Raw genomic sequence first — 21,581 nt, 5'->3', positions numbered from 1 at the left:
CAGGTTCACCGATCCGTCCTCGGAAGTCTTGATCCAAGCCTCGGAAGTGTTGATCCAAGCCCAAGCGGGGGGCTGAAGAGTGACGTCCATCCTTGGGCTGAAGTCTGGATCCAAGCGGCGGCTGAAGAAATCCATCATCGGGCTGAAGTCAGAAGTCCATCATCGGGATGAAGTCTTCTATCAAGCAGCATCTTCAATCTTCTTTCTTCCGGAGCGGAGCGGAGCCATCTTCTTCCCAGCCAACGCGGATCCATCCTCTTCTAACGACGCCTACTAGCCAAATGACGGTTCCTTTAAATGACGTCATCCAAGATCGCGTCCGTCGAATTCCGATTGGCTGATAGGATTCTATCAGCCAATCGGAATTAAGGTAGGAAAATTCTGATTGGCTTATGGAATCAGCCAATCAGATTCAAGTTCAATCCGATTGGCTGATCCGATCAGCCAATCAGATTGAGCTCGCATTCTATTGGCTGTTCCTTAATTCCGATTGGCTGATAGAATCCTATCAGCCAATCGGAATTCGACGGACGCCATCTTGGATGACGTCATTTAAAGGAACCGTCATTCGGCTAGTAGGCGTCGTTAGAAGAGGATGGATCCGCGTCGGCTGGGAAGAAGATGGCTCCGCTCCGCTCCGGAAGAAAGAAGATTGAAGATGCTGCTTTATAGAAGACTTCATCCCGATGATGGACTTCCGATTTCAGCCCGATGATGGATTTCTTCAGCCGCCGTTTGGATCCAGACTTCAGCCCGAGGATGGACGTCACTCTTCAGCCCCCCGCTTGGGCTTGGATCAACACTTCCGAGGCTTGGATCAAGACTTCCGAGGACGGATCGGTGAACCTGGCATGGTGAAGATAAGGTAGGAAGATCTTCAGGGGCTTAGTGTTAGGTTTATTTAAGGGGGGTTTGGGTTAGATTAGGGGTATGTGGGTGGTGGGCTGTAATGTTGTGGGGGGGTATTGTATGTGTTTTTTTTACAGGCAAAAGAGCTGAATTCTTTGGGGCATGCCCCGCAAAGGGCCCTGTTCAGGGCTGGTAAGGTAAAAGAGCTTTGAACTTTTTTAATTTAGAATAGGGTAGGGCATTTTTTTATTTTGGGGGGCTTTGTTATTTTATTAGGGGGCTTAGAGTAGGTGTAATTAGTTTAAAATTGTTGTAATATTTTTCTAGTGTTTGTAAATATTTTTTTATTTTTTGTAACTTAGTTCTTTTTTATTTTTTGTACTTTAGTTAGTTTATTTCATTGTATTTATTTGTAGATATTGTATTTAATTAATTTATTGATAGTGTAGTGTTAGGTTTAATTGTAGATAATTGTAGGTATTTTATTTAATTAATTTATTGATAGTTTAGTGTTTAGTGTAGTGTTTAGGGTTTAATTGTAACTTAGGTTAGGATTTATTTTACAGGTAATTTTGTAATTATTTTAACTATTAAATAGTTCTTAACTATTTAATAGCTATTGTACCTGGTTAAAATAAATACAAAGTTACCTGTAAAATAAATATAAATCCTAAAATAGCTATAATATAATTATAATTTATATTGTAGCTATATTAGGGTTTATTTTACAGGTAAGTATTTAGCTTTAAATAGGAATAATTTATTTAATAAGATTTATTTTATTTCGTTAGATTAAAATTATATTTAACTTAGGGGGGTGTTAGTGTTAGGGTTAGACTTAGCTTTAGGGGTTAATCCATTTATTACAGTAGCGGCGAGATTCGGTCGGCAGATTAGGGGTTAATAATTGAAGTTAGGTGTCGGCGATGTTAGGGAGGGCAGATTAGGGGTTAATACTATTTATTATAGGGTTATTGAGGCGGGAGTGAGGCGGATTAGGGGTTAATAACTTTATTATAGTAGCGGTGCGGTCCGCTCGGCAGATTAGGGGTTAATAAGTGTAGGCAGGTGGATGCGACGTTGAGGGGTGCAGATTAGGGGTTAATAAATATAATATAGGGGTCGGCGGTGTTAGGCACAGCAGATTAGGGGTACATAGCTATAATGTAGGTGGCGGGGGTGTACGGAGCGGCAGATTAGGGGTTAATAATAATATGCAGGGGTCAGCGATAGTGGGGGCGGCAGATTAGGGGTTAATAAATATAATATAGGGGTCGGCGGTGTTAGGGGCAGCAGATCAGGGGTTCATAGGGATAATGTAGGTGGCAGCGGTGTGCGGTCGGCAGATTAGGGCTTAAAAAATTTTAATAGAGTGGCGGCGATGTGGGGGGACCTCGGTTTAGGGGTACATAGGTAGTTTATGGGTGTTAGTGTACTTTAGAGCACAGTAGTTAAGAGCTTTATAAACCGGCGTTAGCCCAGAAAGCTCTTAACTACTGTTTTTTTTCTGCGGCTGGAGTTTTGTCGTTAGATTTCTAACGCTCACTTCAGCCACAACTCTAAATACCGGCGTTAGAAAGATCCCATTGAAAAGATAGGATACGCAATTGACGTAAGGGGATCTGCGGTATGGAAAAGTCGTGGCTGGAAAGTGAGCGTTAGACCCTTTAATGACTGGCTCCAAATACCAGAGGGCGGTAAAAACCAGCGTTAGGAGCCTCTAACGCTGGTTTTGACGGCTACCGCCCAACTCTAAATCTAGGCCCAAGTATTTTGAAACTGTGCTGTAATCTTCGGGAGATTGCAAGAAAAGGGACTGACTCCATTTTGTTATGCACAGTTCACTCTGTTTACAGCAGTGCTTTCTAAACTATGTGTCGTGACACATTAGTGTGTCGGCGGCAGTTTGTAGGTGTTCCTCCGCCCAGAAAGGATACTCTAGTTCTTACTTCAGTTACGATTCAGGCTGTAGACAATCATAATGCGCCCCCTTTGGTGTCCAGCAAGTAAATAATAATGCCCCTAGTTTTGGATTCCAAAGGCTACAGCCGGAATCGTCACTGAAGTTAGAACTAGTGTATCATTTACGGGCGGAGGAACGGTGGAATGTATGCCCAAATGTAGGGCTCTACCTTACATTGTTACACAAATTCAGCAGGTCTGCATTTCACACATGGGATATACTGCTTAGGGTCACTTGCCAAGATTGTAACATTAGAAACAGGTGGTTGACATGGGTCACAATGTGTACAGCAGAAATTTGTTTTGCTTCTTGACACACCTGCTTCATAAATTATATGTGATTCTTGGAAGATTAAAATATAAATCAAAAAGATTAATTAAAGGGGATATTAAACAGCCAAGTCCATACCTGACATGGGAATAAATAACACAAATGTGTTTTTGTCAGCAATGGAAAACACCTGAGATAGCAGTATCCTAGGCACATTCCAATGACTCAAAATCGAAGTGCATTTTATTATTGTTCTTACGATATACACATATTAGTAAGGATGTTTCTAGATAAATCTATCACTGTTCCTGCGATTGCTTTTACTGTTCACTGAATATATACACACACACAAGTTGATTTCGGACAATATTCAGGCAGTGAATGGGTTATACAGTGTATCCTGTATTTTATTTGATATTTGCTTTCAGATAAATGTTTCCCAGTTAATTGGCCACTCCATTCCACCTCTGTACCGAGGGAGACCTTTTAGGATGACTGTGCATTTCAGGCATGTTGTGCTACTATTATGATGTTGCTGAAAATGTTTTGCAACATATGTCAATTTTTTGCAATTTAGTTAATCTCTGGTGGCATTTTTTATGTTGTTGGCATGTTCAAGAAAAAAGACTCTCACTTCACGTGTCGTCATACCGACGCAAGTCATTTTACATGAACCGCATAGTGTGTACACTACTCCTATGGTTCTACATGAGAAGTGAGACTTTAGAGCGTTATTCTTTCCTGTTTTGCCAGTGATATTTTTAATTTTCAATGCATATTTACAGGCAGAGCATGTTCCACAGGGATACATGCCTTGGTCAGTGTCCTTTTTTCTTGTGGTGCGTACAAAGTGACTGGTGACTAGTTTATATTTAAGACTTGTAGGTTTCCTGTATCCTACAGAGATTCTATCTCCTATTTCCTGAATTGATGTATGATCATTCTGTAATATTTTCCAATGATCATTTATGATCTTGATCACTTGTGTCATTTGGGGATTATAGGTAGTTATTAATCTCAGGTATGCTTCAATCGATGTTTTGTCTTTAGGGGCTAATAGTTATTCTCTTTTAATGTGTAGTGCTTTGTATTTAGCTCTTTTGACCGATTTGACAGCAGCGGTCCGCACTCCCTCTGATGAAGCCTTCTTATGAAACGCGCGTCAGGTGTCAACAGGAGAAACTCTGTCTCTCCTACTTTTAATTTGCTTACCCGAATGATTTAACTTACATTAATATTTGTATTATTGACTCTCAGCAGTTCAGATTCTCAGCATAATATTAAAGAAGCCCCCGGATTGAAGTGACAGTTTTTTTCTGTCTGCTGTAGTAGTCATATAATTCACTCCTTTGATATATCGCAATTCTGGTTGATCATTCTGGTTTAAGTGTTTTTAACATAGCCAACGTTGTTTGTATGAATAGATGATTTCTTTGTATCCCATAATGAAATACTCTGAGTTACACTTAGTTAAAGTCCATTCATGAATTGCAGTGCACAGCAAATGAGCCAATTAGGAGCAATGTACGTGCATAGCCACCAATTAACTGCTTTTTTCTGTTGAAGACCAGCACGGCTCTGCAGAAGGAGATTTATTATGTGTTACACAGAAACGTTTATGTTATAATATTATGTTTTAACATTGTGAAACATTTTATTATTTCAATGTTTGTCCCACTAATTTAATAAATGGATATTTAATTATCTATTTTACAAAGCACTTTATAGAAATCTGGAAAACATTGACAGGCTGCTGAATTTGGCTTATAATAATTCTCCTGACAACAGAGCTATATATATATAATTCTGTTTGTTATTGATTGTAGCTTCACTGTACTTTCAAAAAGAATAGGAACCGGCATCTGCCGTTATGTGAAAAAATAGAAACACAACAGAAAACTCCTACATCTAAGGATGTCAGCCCATTATGTTATGTGAGAAAAGCTGTTTATTTTGACTATTTGATCATAACATTATGAGTGTGATTATTTTTGATAACCCTAAAAAGGATTTGAAGCAACTATCTGCAAAGAGATTTCTTTATGCAATGCATTTAACCTCCCAGTGCTAATACTAAATGGTGTTTGTATTAAATGAAGAATAAAGGGCAATATCCTACTGACATGAAAAGGGAAACTTTTTCAATAAAGTTTGACTGTTATATAACTTTCACAAATGATTTGGAGGTTTTTTAGCTTTGTTTTGTAAGATTTGATGGTGATAGCAGAACCTCCTCCCTCCAACTGCACGCAAACAGAACAGTGATGATGCAATTATTATTATTCTTTATTTATAAAGCGCCAACAGATTCTGCAGCGCTGTCCATGGGTACAGAGATAAAAGTACAGTACAATATAAAAAGACACCAGACAAAGTTTAACAAACAAATACAGGGGGAATTGAGGGCCCTGTTCCCGTGGGAACTTACAATCTAGATGGGTAGGAGGGTGAGAAACAGGAGGTGGGGACTGCAAAGGTAAGAATGATGTTAGTGTGGAGTTAGATGAGGCAAGTGGAATTCAATTGTTACTGATTTGGAGATGCTTCCATGAACAGAAAGGTCTTTAGGGAGCATTTAAAGGAGGAAAGGTTAGGGGAGAGTCTAACAGCTCTAGGAAGTGTATTCCAGATGGTTGGTGCTGCACGAGAGAAGTCCTGTAGCCTTGCATGGGAGGAGGTGATGGTAGAAGATGCAAGGAGCAGGTCATTGTTGGATCTTAGGGGGTGGGCTGGAGTATATTTGTTGATGAGTGAGGACAGGTAGGGGGGCTGCGTTGGTAAGGGCTTTGTAGGTCAGGATGAAAATGTTTAATTTAATTCTGCTGTGGATGGGTAGCCAGTGAAGGGACTCGCAGAGAGGTGCAGCAGATACAGAGCGTCGGGAGAGGTGGATTAGCCTAGTAGAGGCATTTAGGATGGATTTAAGAGTGGAGAGAGGAAGGCCAGTTAGTAGGTTATTACAGTAGTCAAGTCGGGAGATTACCAGGGAGTGGATTAGCTGTTTAGTAGTTTCAGCACTCAGAAACGGACGCATTTTGGAGATATTGCATAGGTGGTTGCGACAGGAGGAAGAGAGCAATTGGATGTGGGGTATTAAGGACATATTGGAGTAAAGTGTAACTCCTAGGCAGCAGACTTGGGGTGATGGGGAGATAGTGGTGTCACCAACAGTTATTGAAAAGTTAGAAACTGGGGTAGAATTAGAGGGGGGATTAGAAGGAGCTCAGTATTGGACATGTTGATTTTTAGGTGGTGAGAGGCCATCCAAGAAAATATGCCAGATAAGCAGACACTGATGTGAGAAAGGACAGAAAGAGATAGTGAAGGGGTGGATAGGTAGATCTGAGTATCATCAGCATAGAAGTGATAGTTGAAGCCATAGCTACTGATAAGTTTACCCAGTGAGGATGTATAAATAGAGAAGAGTAGACGACCCAGAACAGAGCCTTGAGGTACTCCCACAGACAGAGGCAATGGAGAGGAGCAGTCACCAGCAAAGGAAACAGAAAAGGACCTATTAGAGAGATAAGAGTGGATCCAGGAAAGGGCAGTGTCAGAGAGCCCAAGGGAGCTGAGAGTTCATAGGAGAAGGGGATGGTCAGTGGTGTCAAAGGCAGCAGACAGATCAAGTAAGATAAGTATTGAGTAGTGGCCGGGTTTTTTTTTAGCAGAAAGAAGATTATTAGTTTCCTTGGTGAGGGCTGTCTCAGTTGAGTGTTGGGAACAGAAGCCAGATTGCAAGGTGTCAAGCAGTGAGTTGGAGGACAAGAAGTGGGTTAAGTGATCGAAGACTAGTTTTTCCAGGACTTTTGAAGCTAGAGGAAGCAGTGATATGGGGCGGTAGTTTGCAGGAGAATTGGGGTAGAGGGAGGGTTTTTTGAGGATGGGGTGAACTTTGCATGTTTGAAGGAAGATGGGAATGAACCGGTAGTAAGAGATAGGTTGAATATGTGAGTAAGAGCTGGAGTGAGGGTAGAAGACAGAGAAGTTATTAGATGTGAAGGGATAGGGTCAAGTGGGCAGGTAGTGAGGTGTGAGGAAGACAATAGGGGACTCACTTCATTCTCAGTGGTAGGGGGAAAAGTACTGAGAGTGGTGGAGGGGGTTGCCGGAGGCGGAGATGGAAGGTTGCAGTCTTGTGTTGGGACATTACTTCGGATGGTAATTGTTTTGTTGAAAAAGTAAAGGGAGGAAATGTGTGATGGCACTACTAGGAATAAAGAGGGATAGGCTAGTATTTATCAAAGAAAATGGCCTTATATTGATTAGTTGATGCTCTTGGGTGCTGTGTACTTGAACACAATACAGAATAAGTGACCAAGCAGTCACAAAAAAAAAAAAGAGTACACTTGAGAGCACTCACCCCCTCATGAGTTTATAAAAATGTGGCATGGTGTGCGTGAAAGAAATGACACAATAAAAACATAAACACTTTAATAGAACTTAATTAAAAACTGGGTGCATTTAAAAACACTAGAGAACTATTAGGTAGTATTGTATAATTTGTCTGAGGTGTCTGACCACGTATGGTAATATGGATGATCAGTCAGGTTTGCAATTAAGCTGAAGTCTCAATTTGCGTGAAATGAACCAGATAGATAAAGAGTGTATAATTAAGGTTTAAGCACTAGAAATTCTGTATTGGACCAATAAGTAGAGTTATTTGGTCTAGTTAAGTGCTAATAATTACTTAGGCGTCGTCTCCTATTCTGGTTCTATTCACATATTACCGCTGCTCATTTGGTAATGTATGAGTCAAGTTTCATAACTGATGGTGTACACCATCCTATAAGGGCATAATAGTCACTTGGCTACCCCTATTAGCAGAATACTTATATATCACCTATTGGCTTAGTTAGTCAATATTCCAGTGTTGTAACGCTCCCCAACGTGAGCAAGATACAGAATTCTACCAATTATATTGGGTGTGTGGAGAAGAGATTCACTCGCGTGCATTTGGCTCAGTGGTTCTAAAAATAATGCTAAGTAGCGTTATGCCCTTAGGACTGGTAGTTGTCACATTAACCAAGGTTGACAGTTATAAATATCAATATTATTAGGCTGGCTAAGTTGCAGCCTTGTAATTGTAACCTTATTGCAACAAGGGTTAACTTGAATCCCAGAGGACTTTATATAGATTGGCATGTATTAAACTAGCAACAATGGATGATAAATAATGCACTTGCCTCTGTACGTCCACAGAGATATATACGGAGAGCTGAATGCCAGTATACCAATTTTGAGTATTATATAAATTGCTTTATAAGTAACAATATAACAGGCAATTCTATAGTTGCTCCAAAACACCCTTTACCTTTACTGTAACTGAAAGGGTATAATTATACTGGATGCTCTCTGATCTATACCGTATATTTGTATATAGGATTGTTGCGTGCATTGGTAAAGTTACGTACTAAAGCACTATAACATTGTGATTCTGCTTGACAGATGTGATTTGCCGCAATAGCGGTCTGGCAAGCACATTATGTGACAGGGTATGTTATCCTTTAGCTAATAACCCATGCTAATAAGTAAAGTTGAAAATAAATTCGTTATTACGTAAATATCTGGGGGTAACAATAAGCCCTTAACCTGATCCTTATTGTGCACTATCAAATAGGTTTGTTGCGACTGCAGTCATTAAAATTACAAGTATAGTTGTATGTATGAGACTGTGCAGTGTGTTACAAACCTATAGCATAATAATGGAAGGACAAACCAAGCGCTTGGGGTAATCCCTAAAGTCGCTCTACACAAAGGTGCTCTAGCTCACATGATGAGGAATAATGTAAATCAAATAAACAACGTGTAGAGCGCCAGAAGGTTAATACAAGATTTATAAGAGTTTACATATATAAAAAGATAAAAGTATAAAAAGTCGTATGGTCTATCTAACTATCTAAGGATATATCCAAAAAGAAGGTCACAATAAATAGAACATAACACAATGCTAAGTAATAATAAAACAAGTCATAATAAAACAAGTAAATATTAGGTGCACCTAATAGTGTATAGAAAAAACGTCTAAAGATAAAACGGAGATAAGTCCTAATCCCTGTAATCCATTAGGCAGAAACAGAGTCAAAGTCAATGTCAATTGTATCCAGGAAATAAATAAAGTGATGAGTGGCTCCGGTGTGTGTTCGTGGGGAATCCAGTGAGTGTGCACAAAAAATAAAAATATAAAAGTCAAAATGCTAAAGATATAAAAAATATATAAAAATGTGTGTTACACGATGCTGTGTTAAACCATCATGAAGGATCCGTGTGTGACGAAATCTTGAAAAATCGTGAAAAGTGAAAAAATGTGAAAAATATAAAATGTAAAAAATAAAAATATAAAAAATAAAAAATATAAAAAACAAAAGCAAAAAACAATCAATCAATCAACAATCAAAAAAGGAACTGGTGATTAGTTATCAGAAGTCGTTCCTTTGGTGTATAAGCTCTTCTATTGTTCTTCAAATACCTGTGGAAAATAATATGACATAGTGCAATATTGCTAGTGAACCAATATAACAAATTGAAATAAGGCTTACCAATACTGTCGACGCGTTTCGGCCTTCTATCATAGGCCTTTATCAAGACTCTTGATAAAGGCCTATGATAGAAGGCCGAAACGCATTGACAGTATTGGTAAGCCTTATTTCAATTTGTTATATTGGTTCACTAGCAATAGTGGGATTGTTAGGATTGCGTGATCTAGAGTTTTTGCATTAAAAATTTAATTTTAATGTCATCTTCATGTAATCATGTCTAAGGGACATTTAACCCAACATATTTATTTTATAATTTTGATAGATCATGCAAGTTTAACCCCTTAGTGACCAGACCATTTTTCAGTTTTCTTACCATTAATGACCAGGGCTATTTTAACATTTCTATTTCTACAGTGTTTATGTTTAGTTGCAGTTTTCCTCATACTCATTTACTGTACCCACACATATTATATACCATTTTTCTCGCCATTAAATGGACTTTCTAAAGATACCATTATTTTTATCATATCTTATAATTTACTATAAAATTATAAAATTCGATGAAAAAATTGAAAAAAAACACACTTTTTGTAACTTTGACCCCCAAAATCTCTTACACATCTACAACAACCAAAAAACACCCATGCTAAATAGTTTCTAAATTTTGTCCTGAGTTTAGAAATACCCAGTAGCACTTTGCTATTACAAAACATTTTTTTTAAAATTAGTAATAGTTACATTATAACACTAATATCTATGAGGAATCCCTGAATAAGCCTTCACATATATATATATTTTTTAGTAGACAACCCAAAGTATTGATCTAGGCCCAATTTGGTATATTTCATGCCACCATTTCAACGCCAAATGCGATAAAATAAAAGAAATTGTTAAACTTTTTCACAAACGCTAGGTTTCTCACTGAAATTATTTACAAACAGCTTGTGCAATTATGGCACAAATGGTTGTAAATGCTTCTCTGGGATCCCCTTTGTTCAGAAATACAGATATCTGTGAATGGGAATCACAAAGAAAGGGCGCCTAGCGTAATACTGCAAATTAAACCAACGGTAGTAGATCTTGAGAGAAAAAATATACTCACAAAATGAGCAGCACCAATGTGCTCAATGACGCAGTCTGAGATATCACAGTTTCCAGCAAACTGATTCTCTGAAGGATGTGGGGGCCCAGGGGTGTCCAAAGTAGGTTTAGGTAAGACTCAGGCTTCCAGATAATTCAGCAAACTTTTTATTAAAATCAGTTAGTATAAAACCAATGGGTGTGTACAATACCCAAAGTGTATAAAAGCAAAGTTTCAGACAGATTGCAACGCGTTTCTCAGCTGTGCTAGCTGTTTCAGCAGGCATCTGTTGAAATGGTGGAAGCTCTGTCTGTTGTAGCTGTCTTACCTAATCCCTAATTGGTTACAACCTCTTTACAATTGAACAGGTGCATCATCATAAAAAAACAATCCGAAAGTGGCTTATCCCACATGTAAATATATAAACACACAAACACATAATATCATAATACAATTTTGATAATTGCCATTTTATAAATCCACATCGGATGCAAATGCGATCCATAGCAGGCTTTCCTTACTTATTCCCTACACATTTGTTTGAGAATATTGCCTTAATCTAAACCTGCTAAAGCCTTGAGTCAAAACTCAGCCGTCACATGTTTACATTGCTACAATGTATAAGTAGCGGACTTAACATATAAATACACTGTTCCAATGCTTAAATGCTATGATAGGTCGCTGTTGCAGTGTACATAACTTTTGATGATCACTAGCACTCACCCTTCTCTTTATGACTGTCTTAACGTTATATACCAAATGTATCGTCACTTGGCGTTATTTTATGAAATGCCGACGTGTTAATCATCCCATGTCCAATCTAATCTGCCGTGACATTACCTTGAAAAAATGTTTAATGAACATGTATGGCCTGCATATTGCTACCCTTCACCTGTTAGTTACTTACATTCCTGATTCCACCTATAATAACGATCCAGCAGTATCTCTCTTATCGGCACAAGTTTACGAGCCCTAGTTTCACGATCATAATTTAGACTTAACACATTTTTTCCTATTAGGACACTCTCTCTAATCACGACACAGTCTTTATAGCTACTCCCCCCCCCTTCGCTGTCACACACCATTTCGCACACACCAATATTTTAGAATGAATATAATGAAATAAACTGAGATGGAGATATATAGGTCCATCAAGCAGGAATGTAAGTAAGTAACAAGTGAAGGGTAGCAATATGCAGGCCATACATGTACATGAAACATTTTTTCAAGGTAATGTCACGGCAGATTATATTGGACATGGGATGATTAACACGTTGGTGTTTTATAAAATAACGTCAAGTGACTATACATTTGGTATATAACGTTGAGACAGTCATAAAGAGAAGGGTGAGTGCTGGCGATCAGCAAAAGTTATGTACACTGCAACAGCGACCTATCATAGCATTTAAGCATTGGAACAGTGTATTTATATGTTAAGTCGGCTACTTATACATTGTAGCAATGTAAACATGTGACGGCTGAGTTTTGACTCAAGGCTTTAGCAGGTTTAGATTAAGGCAATATTCTCAAACAAATGTGTAGGGAATAAGTAAGGAAAGCCTGCTATGGATCACATTTGTATCCGATGTGGATTTATGAAATGGCAATTATCAAAATTGTATTAGGATATTATGTGTTTGTGTGTTTAGATATTTACATGTGGGATAAGCCACTTTCGGATTGTTTTTTATGATGATGCACCTGTTCAATTGGAAAGAGGTTGTAACCAATTAGGGATTAGGTAAGACAGCTACAAAAGCCAGAGCTTCCACCATTTCAACAGATGCCTGATGAAACAGCTAGCACAGCTGAGAAACGCGTTGCAATCTGTCTGAAACTTTGTTTTTATACACTTTGGGTATTGTACACACCCATTGGTTTTATACTAACTGGTTTTAATAAAAAGTTTGCTGAATTATCTGGAAGCCTGAGTCTTAACTACACCTACTTTGGACACCCCTGGGCCCCCACATACTTCAGAGGATCAGTTTGCTGGGAAACTGTGATATCTCAGACTGCGTCATTGAGCGCATTGGTGCTGCTCATTTTGTGAGTATATTTTCTCTCTCAAGATCTGCTACCGTTGGTTTAATTTGCAGTATTACACTAGGGGTCGCCCTCTTTTTTGTGATTCCCATTCACAGATATCTGAATTCCTTATCTTCTGTTTGGAGAGGAGCTGCCGAGACCACAACATTGGCCTATACCGCTGGAGCGGTCTGGGATCTACTTGACCCATTCTGTGTTCTCAAATAAGGACTCAGCTAAAACTTTTTATAATTTGCTTTTCTGCATATTGTGAATTTTATCACTATGTAGTGTATTTTTATATCACCATATTAGTTATAATGAGCACTTTTTTAATTATACAGTTGTAGTAATTACAGTAGCCAACACATCTGTGTATATAAATTTATTATATTATCTAGCTTTCTAAGTGCCCCCTAGAGTTGAAAACGCCAGTGTACCAACAGTTGGTCTTTGTTCAGAAATAGCAGATATATATGGCTTAGGCATTGCTTTTTGGTAATTAGAAGGCCGCTAAATGCTGCTGCGCACCACACTTGTATTATGCCCAGCAGTGAATGGGGTTAATCAGGGTTAATTTTAGCTTTAGTGTAGCGATCAGCCTCCGATCTGATACACCCCCCCCCCCGATCCCTCCCTGACCCCTCTCAAACAGCTCTCTTACCTCCCCCACCTCACAATTGTCACCGCCATCTTAAATACTAACAGAAAGTCTGCCAGAGTTCCAGTACTAAAATAAAAGGCTTTTTTTCTTCTTTTTTTTATATATATATATATATTCTGTAGTGTTAGCCCCCAACCTCCCTGATGCCACCCACTAAAACAAATCTCTAACCCTCTCCGCTCTACCTATTTGCCACCATCTTGGGTACTGGCAGCTGTCTGCCAGTACCTAGTTTGGTAAACATTTGGCTTTTTTATATATATATATATATATATATATATATATATATATATATATATATATATATATATATATATATATATATAAACATTTTTCTGTAGTGTAGCTGCCCCCCCTTAATACCTTCGACCCCTTCCAGATCCCTTTCCCAACACTTATTTCCCCCCTCCCTCTCCCTCCATCCCTTAAACTTATTATTGCACTGTAGCGGCCCAGCCGCTCCGCCCCCTCATGCATGCTCCCGCCCGCACGCGTGCTACCTCCCCTCATGTGCGCATCCAACATCCACTCTGAACCGGAACTCCACCAGTGATCGATTTACTTGTATTATCTAATTTGCTTCATCTTTCGGTATCCTTTGTTGAGAAGTATACCTAGATAGGTTTTGGAGCAGCAATGCACTACTGGGAGATAACTGCTGATTAGTGTCTGCACATTTACGCCTCATTCATTGACTCACCCAATGTTCAGCTCCTAGTAGTGCATTGCTGTGTCTTCAACAAAGGATACCAAAAGAAAGAAACACATTCGATAATAGAAGTAAAATGGAAAGTTGTATACAGCTGTGTTGTGAGACTAGTGCTGCTGATTGGATCAGTCAGGGTCACTTTGAGGGGCGTGCCAAATGGGCAGCTTCCCAGGGTGCCAGGTGCAATTAGGATTAGTGCTGGTTGGCTGGTTCATGGAATATTAATTGAAAAAATATTATATTCCTTTTATTTTTATTTTTTTAGTATGAAATGAAGATTAAGGGCAATATCTTACTGACATCCAAAAAGGAGCATCTCATTTTAACACATACATTCATATATGTGTATATAATTATAGAAATATATATTTAAAAAGACTGTCCATCGCTGCACTACTTACCCCTTTGCTGCGCAGAACAAGGCTCCCATAAGAGCCTATGGAAGTGCGCTCTCGCAAGCGCAATGCTTCCTTGCAATGTGAACGCGAGCTTGTGTTTGCATTGTGATTTACTTGTAATGCCTCAAGCCTGGGAATTTTAGTTCCCCTAGGGGGCGCTAATACTCAATCCTATATACAGACCCAGTATATCAATAGAAAAGATACAAATAAATATACAGATAAATATACTTGGATTAATAGAGTCCCAAAATGTCCATATAGTGATGGTCCAAGCAAAGTGGATGCAAAGGGAGATATGGAATCATCCTTGATTTGCAGGATACACACTAAATCACAGCTGCTCCTCTTCACAAATTATAAAATCGGTAACATGGATTCTAAAAGTAGAAAAAAGAGGGCACTTCATGTGCGTATCAGTATATTGACAAATCTCAGGCAATAAAATTTCACAGGGTACTCAGACAATGTAGCGGCACCCTAGTGTGCTAATAGAGGTGTTCTGGAGACTTCTAGTGCTCCAGTTCACTGATCTGAGGCCACTGGTTCTCTTCAGTAGAATGGCAGCAGGCTAGTGCACTCAGTAACAGTGTAATGAAGCACTTCAGTTAAAAAGTTTTTATAAAAACACAAGTTTTACTAAAAGCATGAAAAGTGCACAAACATGGGGGTTTGAATATGATATATATGCCCCCTAATATGCAACGCGTTTCTCGGCTGTTCTAGCTATTTCATCAGACATCAGTTTTGAACAGCCGAGAAACGCGTTGCATATTAGGGGGCATATATATCATATTCAAACCCCATGTTTGTGCACTTTTCATGCTTTTAGTAAAACTTGTGTTTTTATAAAAACTTTTTAACTGAAGTGCTTCATTACACTGTTACTGAGTGAACTAGCCTGTTGCCATTCTATTGAAGAGAACCAGTGGCCTCAGACCAGTGAACTGGAGCATTGGAAGTCTCCAGAACACCTCTATTAGCACACTAGGGTGCTGCTACATTGTCTGATTACCCTGTGAAATTTTATTGCCTGAGATTTGTTAACATACTGATACGCACATGAAGCGCCCTCTTTTTTCCACTTTTAGAATCCATCATACTTGTAATACCAGCGCATATTATTGTGTGCTGGTATTACAAAGTGGAGCGCTAATATCGCTAGTACGCAAACAATATTTAGTGCTCCTCTTGTAATCTACCCCCTAATGTTTAACTGCTTCCCTCCAGTGCAAGATAATCATTCATTGCTTTGTTTATAATGCAGTGACAGTGCAGAGTTTAAATGTTCACTCTGTCCCAAAGTTTTAACTTATTTGCACACTTAAGAAAATGATATTACTTAATTTATAATTATGCTTAGGTAATTTATATATATTCAAATATTTGAGCTGCATGGTTTATAGATTTCAAATAACTATGGCATAACTTTCTCTTTTGCACTTTTGCATTGGGTAGTTTTGACAGGTTTACATTTCTACTACCTCACATTTTAGCCTGGGGTACTGTTTATATGATGTAGTATTGTTCCCTAAGTAGAGTAGTTGTGTTGCTCACTACAGTGTTCATATAGTGACATATAGTAGATTCAGAAGACATGCACTTGGTTTGGCACATATCTGGCATACATTCTGCAGGGGAGAATCATGTCTTATTAGATAATTTTCTGCATATGTTTAGCAAATAATGTAACGGAGAGGGTCCTGGCATGTTTTCTGGGTTCTCATATGGCATATGTGCTCTAGAGCAGCGGTCGCCAACCAGTGGTCCATGGACCACTGGTGGTCCACGAGAAGATATTGGTGGTCCTTGACACCATCAAGCAGGAATTAATCTCCTCTGATGGTGTCACCCCCATTGCGCCGCAACTCCCTACAGTGCCTTGCTGGAGATCAGTGAAAACCAACGGAGGAAGAGTTAAATTGCAAACTCCCTACGCACGTTGCATAGTACTGTGCAACTTGCATAGCTAGATTGTGTTTTTAACTCATCCCTCCAGGTATGCTGCTCAGAGGAAGATGCTTCCATTTTAAAACCAGCAGAGGTAACTAAAGTCTTGGCTTGAAATAGTAGTATATAAAAGAAAGAAAACAAAATTCCCCTCATATTTCATGTATTTTCTTCCCTTTACCTGTCTCTTTGTAGTAGTTTTCCTAAGTCTTTCAGATGGACTTACATCAAAGTTTTTAATTCTAATAATTTTCCAATGCACAAAGCCATTCCACCTGAATTCCAGTAATTGCCATCCAGCAGATCAGCCATATCCCACTCGTATTATAGTACTTGCCAGTAACATCAGTTGTGGTTAGCTCACAACCATATTGAGAGCTTTCTTATATAAACTTAATTTATGACTGCAATGTCTGTCCATGATCATAAGTAGCTTTGAATAATTCCTAACTGGGTAGGTAACTCGGAAGTCTTGTGGTCCTTTTAAACATAATTCTTTTTTCCAACTTTCTGCCTCTCTGTTTCCAGCTCAAAAGTTGGCACTCACCCTTCATCTGTCATTTGAAAGTATTCTCTCAGTTATGTGTTTCAGTTAGTAAATTCCAAAAATAATTCTTAAGAATGTGTAAATATATTTGCTATTGACATTTCATACAATGGTCATTTCAATAACTCCAGCAGAAAAGCAGCAGTTGCACTCAGAGGTGTGGGAATTTTACAATTAAAGGGACATGAAACCCCAAAATTTTATTTCATGATTTAGATAACGAATACATTTGTAAAATATTTTTATAATTTACCTTTATTATCAATTTTGCTTGATCCTCTTGCTATTCTTTCTTGAGGTAGCAGCAATGCACTACTGGGAGCTAGCTGAGCACATTAGTAAACTAATCACTAGAGGCACATATGTGCAGACACCAATCAGCAGCTAGCTCCCAGCTCCTTTGCTTATCTGAATATGCTTTTCAACAAAGGGTGCCAAGATAATGAAGCAAATTGGATAAACAATTTAAATTAGAAAGTTGTTTAAAAAAAGTATGCTCTATCGAAATCATGAAATAACATTTTTGGGTTCCATGTCCCCTTAAGGCTTTAGTAACATACTTAACATACTTAAAGGGACATTCCACCCACATTTTTTCTTTCATGATTTAGAAAGAGAATGCAATTTTAAACATCTTTCTAATTTACTTATATTATCTCATTTGTTTTATTCTCTTGATATTCTTTGATGAAAAGCATTTCACAGCCATTCTTGGAGCAATGTATAAAGGAACTTAGTAACACAGTATCTTTTTCCTGTATTTATTTTAAACTTTTTGATGGCTTTTAAGTTGTTAAATAATTAAATACCCCCGGGCCCCTCAAAACTCATACTCAATGTTATCAATATTGTTGCCATATAGCGCTCATATTATGTGCACACTGCTGACCATATTTCTGTATGCCCTCATGGAAAGGAGCTACGTTTTAAACAATGGATACCAATAGAGAGGATTTTTTTGTCATGAATGAAGTATTGTGTTCTATATAAGAATCATAAAACCTTTATTATGATTTTCCCTTTAAAGTCCCTTTAAAGAAACACTAAAGTAAAAAAAAAAACTTTCATGATTTAGATAGAACACACAATTTTAAACAACGTTCCAATTTACTTTGATTATCTAATGTACACAATCTTTTTTATATTCACACTTTCTGAGGAATCATCTCCTACTTAGCATGTGCAAGAATTTACCGTATTTACGTATATGCATTTTGTGATTTGCTGATGGCTGTCACATGATGCAATGAGAAGGAAAATTAAACTAACTAAAATTTGTTAGAATTTTTTTTACTAATCATTTGGAGTTCAAACTCAATGCTTTTGCATTGTCTTTTTGTTATGCATTAATTGATTATGCAAATTTACTGTGTAATAGAATATATTGTTTTTAAAGCATTTGAAACCTTTTTACCACCAGAAACTACTGATTTATTTTCTTTACAAATGTATAGTAGGATTATTTTAGTGTGACCCATGTTTTTAATGTGATTTCAGTTTTGTACATATTTTACTTTCAGAGTAACTATTGATTTGTCATCACTGACTTCAAACAGTTGGGCAATCTTTAATTTCTGATTTTTATTATATTTAGACAAACTCTGATAAAGGGGCAGTGCTGAAACATTATCCTTTATCACCTTTCAATAATTATTTGCTCCTGGGGGCATTAAGCAATTTGTGTCTATAAACACATCCAGATTGTTATTTGTGGAGTAGACTGCATTGGGCTTGGTCCATTTACTTAAATACTTCAAATACATTTAATACATATTACATAAAATTGGTATTTATAGTATACATTAATTAAAGGGACAGTAAAGTCAAAATTAAACGTTCATGATTCAGATGGAGAATACAATTAAACAACTTTCCAATTTACTTCTGTTATTAAATTTGCTCAATTCTATTGGTTTCTTTTGTTGTAAATTGGAAAGTTGTTTAAAATTGTATCCTTTTTCTCATTAAATTTTATTTTGACTTTCCTTTCTCTTTTGGAGACTTTTCAGTGAACATGAATGTGTGCTTTTGAGAAAATGGATCAATTGCTACATCCGTATACAAATAAAAAAAATAATCCCTTTATCTGTTTAAACCTAACGTTATTTTGAGAAGAACAAAGTTCCAAATTGAAAATGCATTAAAGATAACAAATTCCACTCTTACCTCGGAGATCATGAGTTTCTTTTATATTTTTCAAAGTAGTTTTGATGCCTTGGTCTCCATAACCAATGGATGTCACAATTCCAATGGGAAGGCCAAGATTTCTTAGAGAACTCGCTACTTTTCTTGCTGTATCCACCCATATGTCCTCATTGGAGGATACAACACCTACATGAGCCCACCGAAAATATTTCATGAAATTGAACAGAACTTTTGTTGGTGTAGGAATAGTTCTGGCAAATGTTGGAAAACTGTGTCTGTTATCCAGTTCATGATTGATGCAGGCCCAGGAAAATACTGCTTTATTCCAGTTTTTGCCCAATAGTATTGCAGCATCACAATATCCAGGATTTAATGGACCTAAAAATGCATTTGAGAGTTTGTCAAAGCTGGCAAATTCCACTAGTGCCTTAGATGTTTCACAGTTCTCAGCTAGAATTTTATATTCAAACCAATGACTAAGCTCTAGTGTGGAATCATTGTTTATTTTATCCACGGCTAATTTTGCAGCTAATTCTGGAAAGGCTTTTGCAAATAATGGATCACATTGCCAAGGACCAACTACCCCTATTGTAAAGTTCACACACTGCACATTCAAGGGTTTCATTATGATTCCTAAAAGTAACCACCAAGTTAAGACATAAAAGAGGAACGTCCTGGAAGATCCTAGCCCTTGTAGCCCGAACAATTCTTGGAGTCTTGATGGTTTTAACTGGAAGTCTCCAAGACTTGTAGGAAGAAAACACATTGTCCAACAGCACAGCTTCGTACTGACAAGCTACAAACCTCAGGAGGCCATGTATTTGTATTCCCAGAAATATCTGTAAATAGAAACAAAAAAATATATATATATATTATTTTGCTACATAACACAGATATGTGTTAGTATCTTCTTTAAAGTATTAGTCCTCTGGTAAACACCTTTATTTTAAACAAGATTTGTATTTCTTTCACTTGATAAATTAATTATCCATACATATCTTTGTCAAACCATTTTGTTTAGTATGGAACTAGAATGTAATACAGCATACCTAAGTATCTAAAGTTTTAAAGTTTAATGAATTACAGGAGGGCAGCTTTTTTTTTTTTTAGAATTTATTTAATAAGATCATGTGCATATTACAAATATTTTCCCATTTAGTCTGTTTTATTACAATTTTTTTCCATAAAATAAATAAAATACAATAATTAAAATAAAATAAAATCATTGATCTGAAATGTAGTGAATATACATTTTTAATGTCTGCGATTAACCTGTTCCCATTCTGGGAAGTGTAGTGAAGTAGTGTAGTGTAGTGAAAAGGGCTTATCGCGGGTGTTTGCACACGTCGGGTTTACCGCTTGTTTTACAAGTTGAAAGTAAAATTGATTTACGTCCTCAGAGTTCTGGTTAACTGTTTAGTGAAACAACAAAGTGTCACAAAACACATAAAAAATACATTTAAATACAGTTACACTCATAACACTATCTTATAAAAATGATTTAAAAAAAAAATATTGCACAAAAAAGTTGTATGGGCTCAAAGATAAGAGGCAGGCAAATGGCTTTAACATTGAGAAACAATAATATACATGTCTAAATATGCATATGTATGTGCATGTGTATATATATATATATATATATATATATATATATATATATATATATATAGTGTGTGTATATATATATATATATATATATATATATATATATATATATATATATATATATATATATGTATATACTGTATATATATATATGTTTATATATGTGTACATATGTATTTATTTATATTTGTTTATATGTATGTACAGACGTATACACACATATAAACACATAAATACATATGTGTATATATATATATTTAAGTGCATCAGAGTCCTTTGCAGTTAAGTACATGAAAACATGTAAAAACATATTTATGCAATATTCATATTTGATAAAGTGTTATAGTTTGAATTTACTGTAAATATTTCACTTTTCAATGTTCGTCACATAGGGGAATATATCATATGAATTTTTAAATAGATATTCCTATATATATCTGTATATATCTATACCTTTATATAATTATATATATATATATATATATATAAATATATATATATATATATATATATATATATATATATATATATATATATATATATATATATATATATATATATATATATATATATATAGGTATAGATATATAATGTACCAAAATACCATAAGTTATATATATAGAAAATATATTTATTAATAAATAGAACTTATATTCTGATATATGAAGAACATTGGAATGTGAAATATAAATATTCTCATGTCGGGTTAGCACACTTCAGAATATGTGATCGGGATTGCGTGTGAGTAGGGTGAGGCTTTTTTCCATTTGTTTTGCTCCATTGACTTCTATGGGGGAATATGTTATTGCGTGCTCAATAGTCTAAGTTCGCTTTTTTACACACATCGGGTAAACACGCAAGGGAAAACAGTTTACTTTCAACTTATTATACGA

The 21,581-nt window shown here is 36.7% G+C and overlaps 1 protein-coding gene across 1 annotated transcript in view; it reads right to left on the bottom strand.

Moving 5' to 3' along the window:
• The window catches only part of LOC128652673 (retinal guanylyl cyclase 2-like), a 163,392-nt gene extending 143,543 nt beyond the window's left edge, over positions 1-19,849 (bottom strand). Inside the window, exon 1 of the mRNA XM_053705603.1 lies at positions 19,105-19,849. Within this exon, the coding sequence (XP_053561578.1) occupies positions 19,105-19,849 (745 nt within the window). The remainder of the gene's footprint in view (positions 1-19,104) is intronic.
• Between the last annotated feature and the right edge of the window lie 1,732 nt (positions 19,850-21,581).

This window comes from Bombina bombina, chromosome 3, assembly GCF_027579735.1.
Source record: "Bombina bombina isolate aBomBom1 chromosome 3, aBomBom1.pri, whole genome shotgun sequence".
Classification (NCBI taxonomy): Eukaryota; Metazoa; Chordata; class Amphibia; order Anura; family Bombinatoridae; genus Bombina; species Bombina bombina.
Note: the sequence above shows the minus strand (reverse complement) of the source record. Positions and strands in the feature narration are given on the sequence as shown.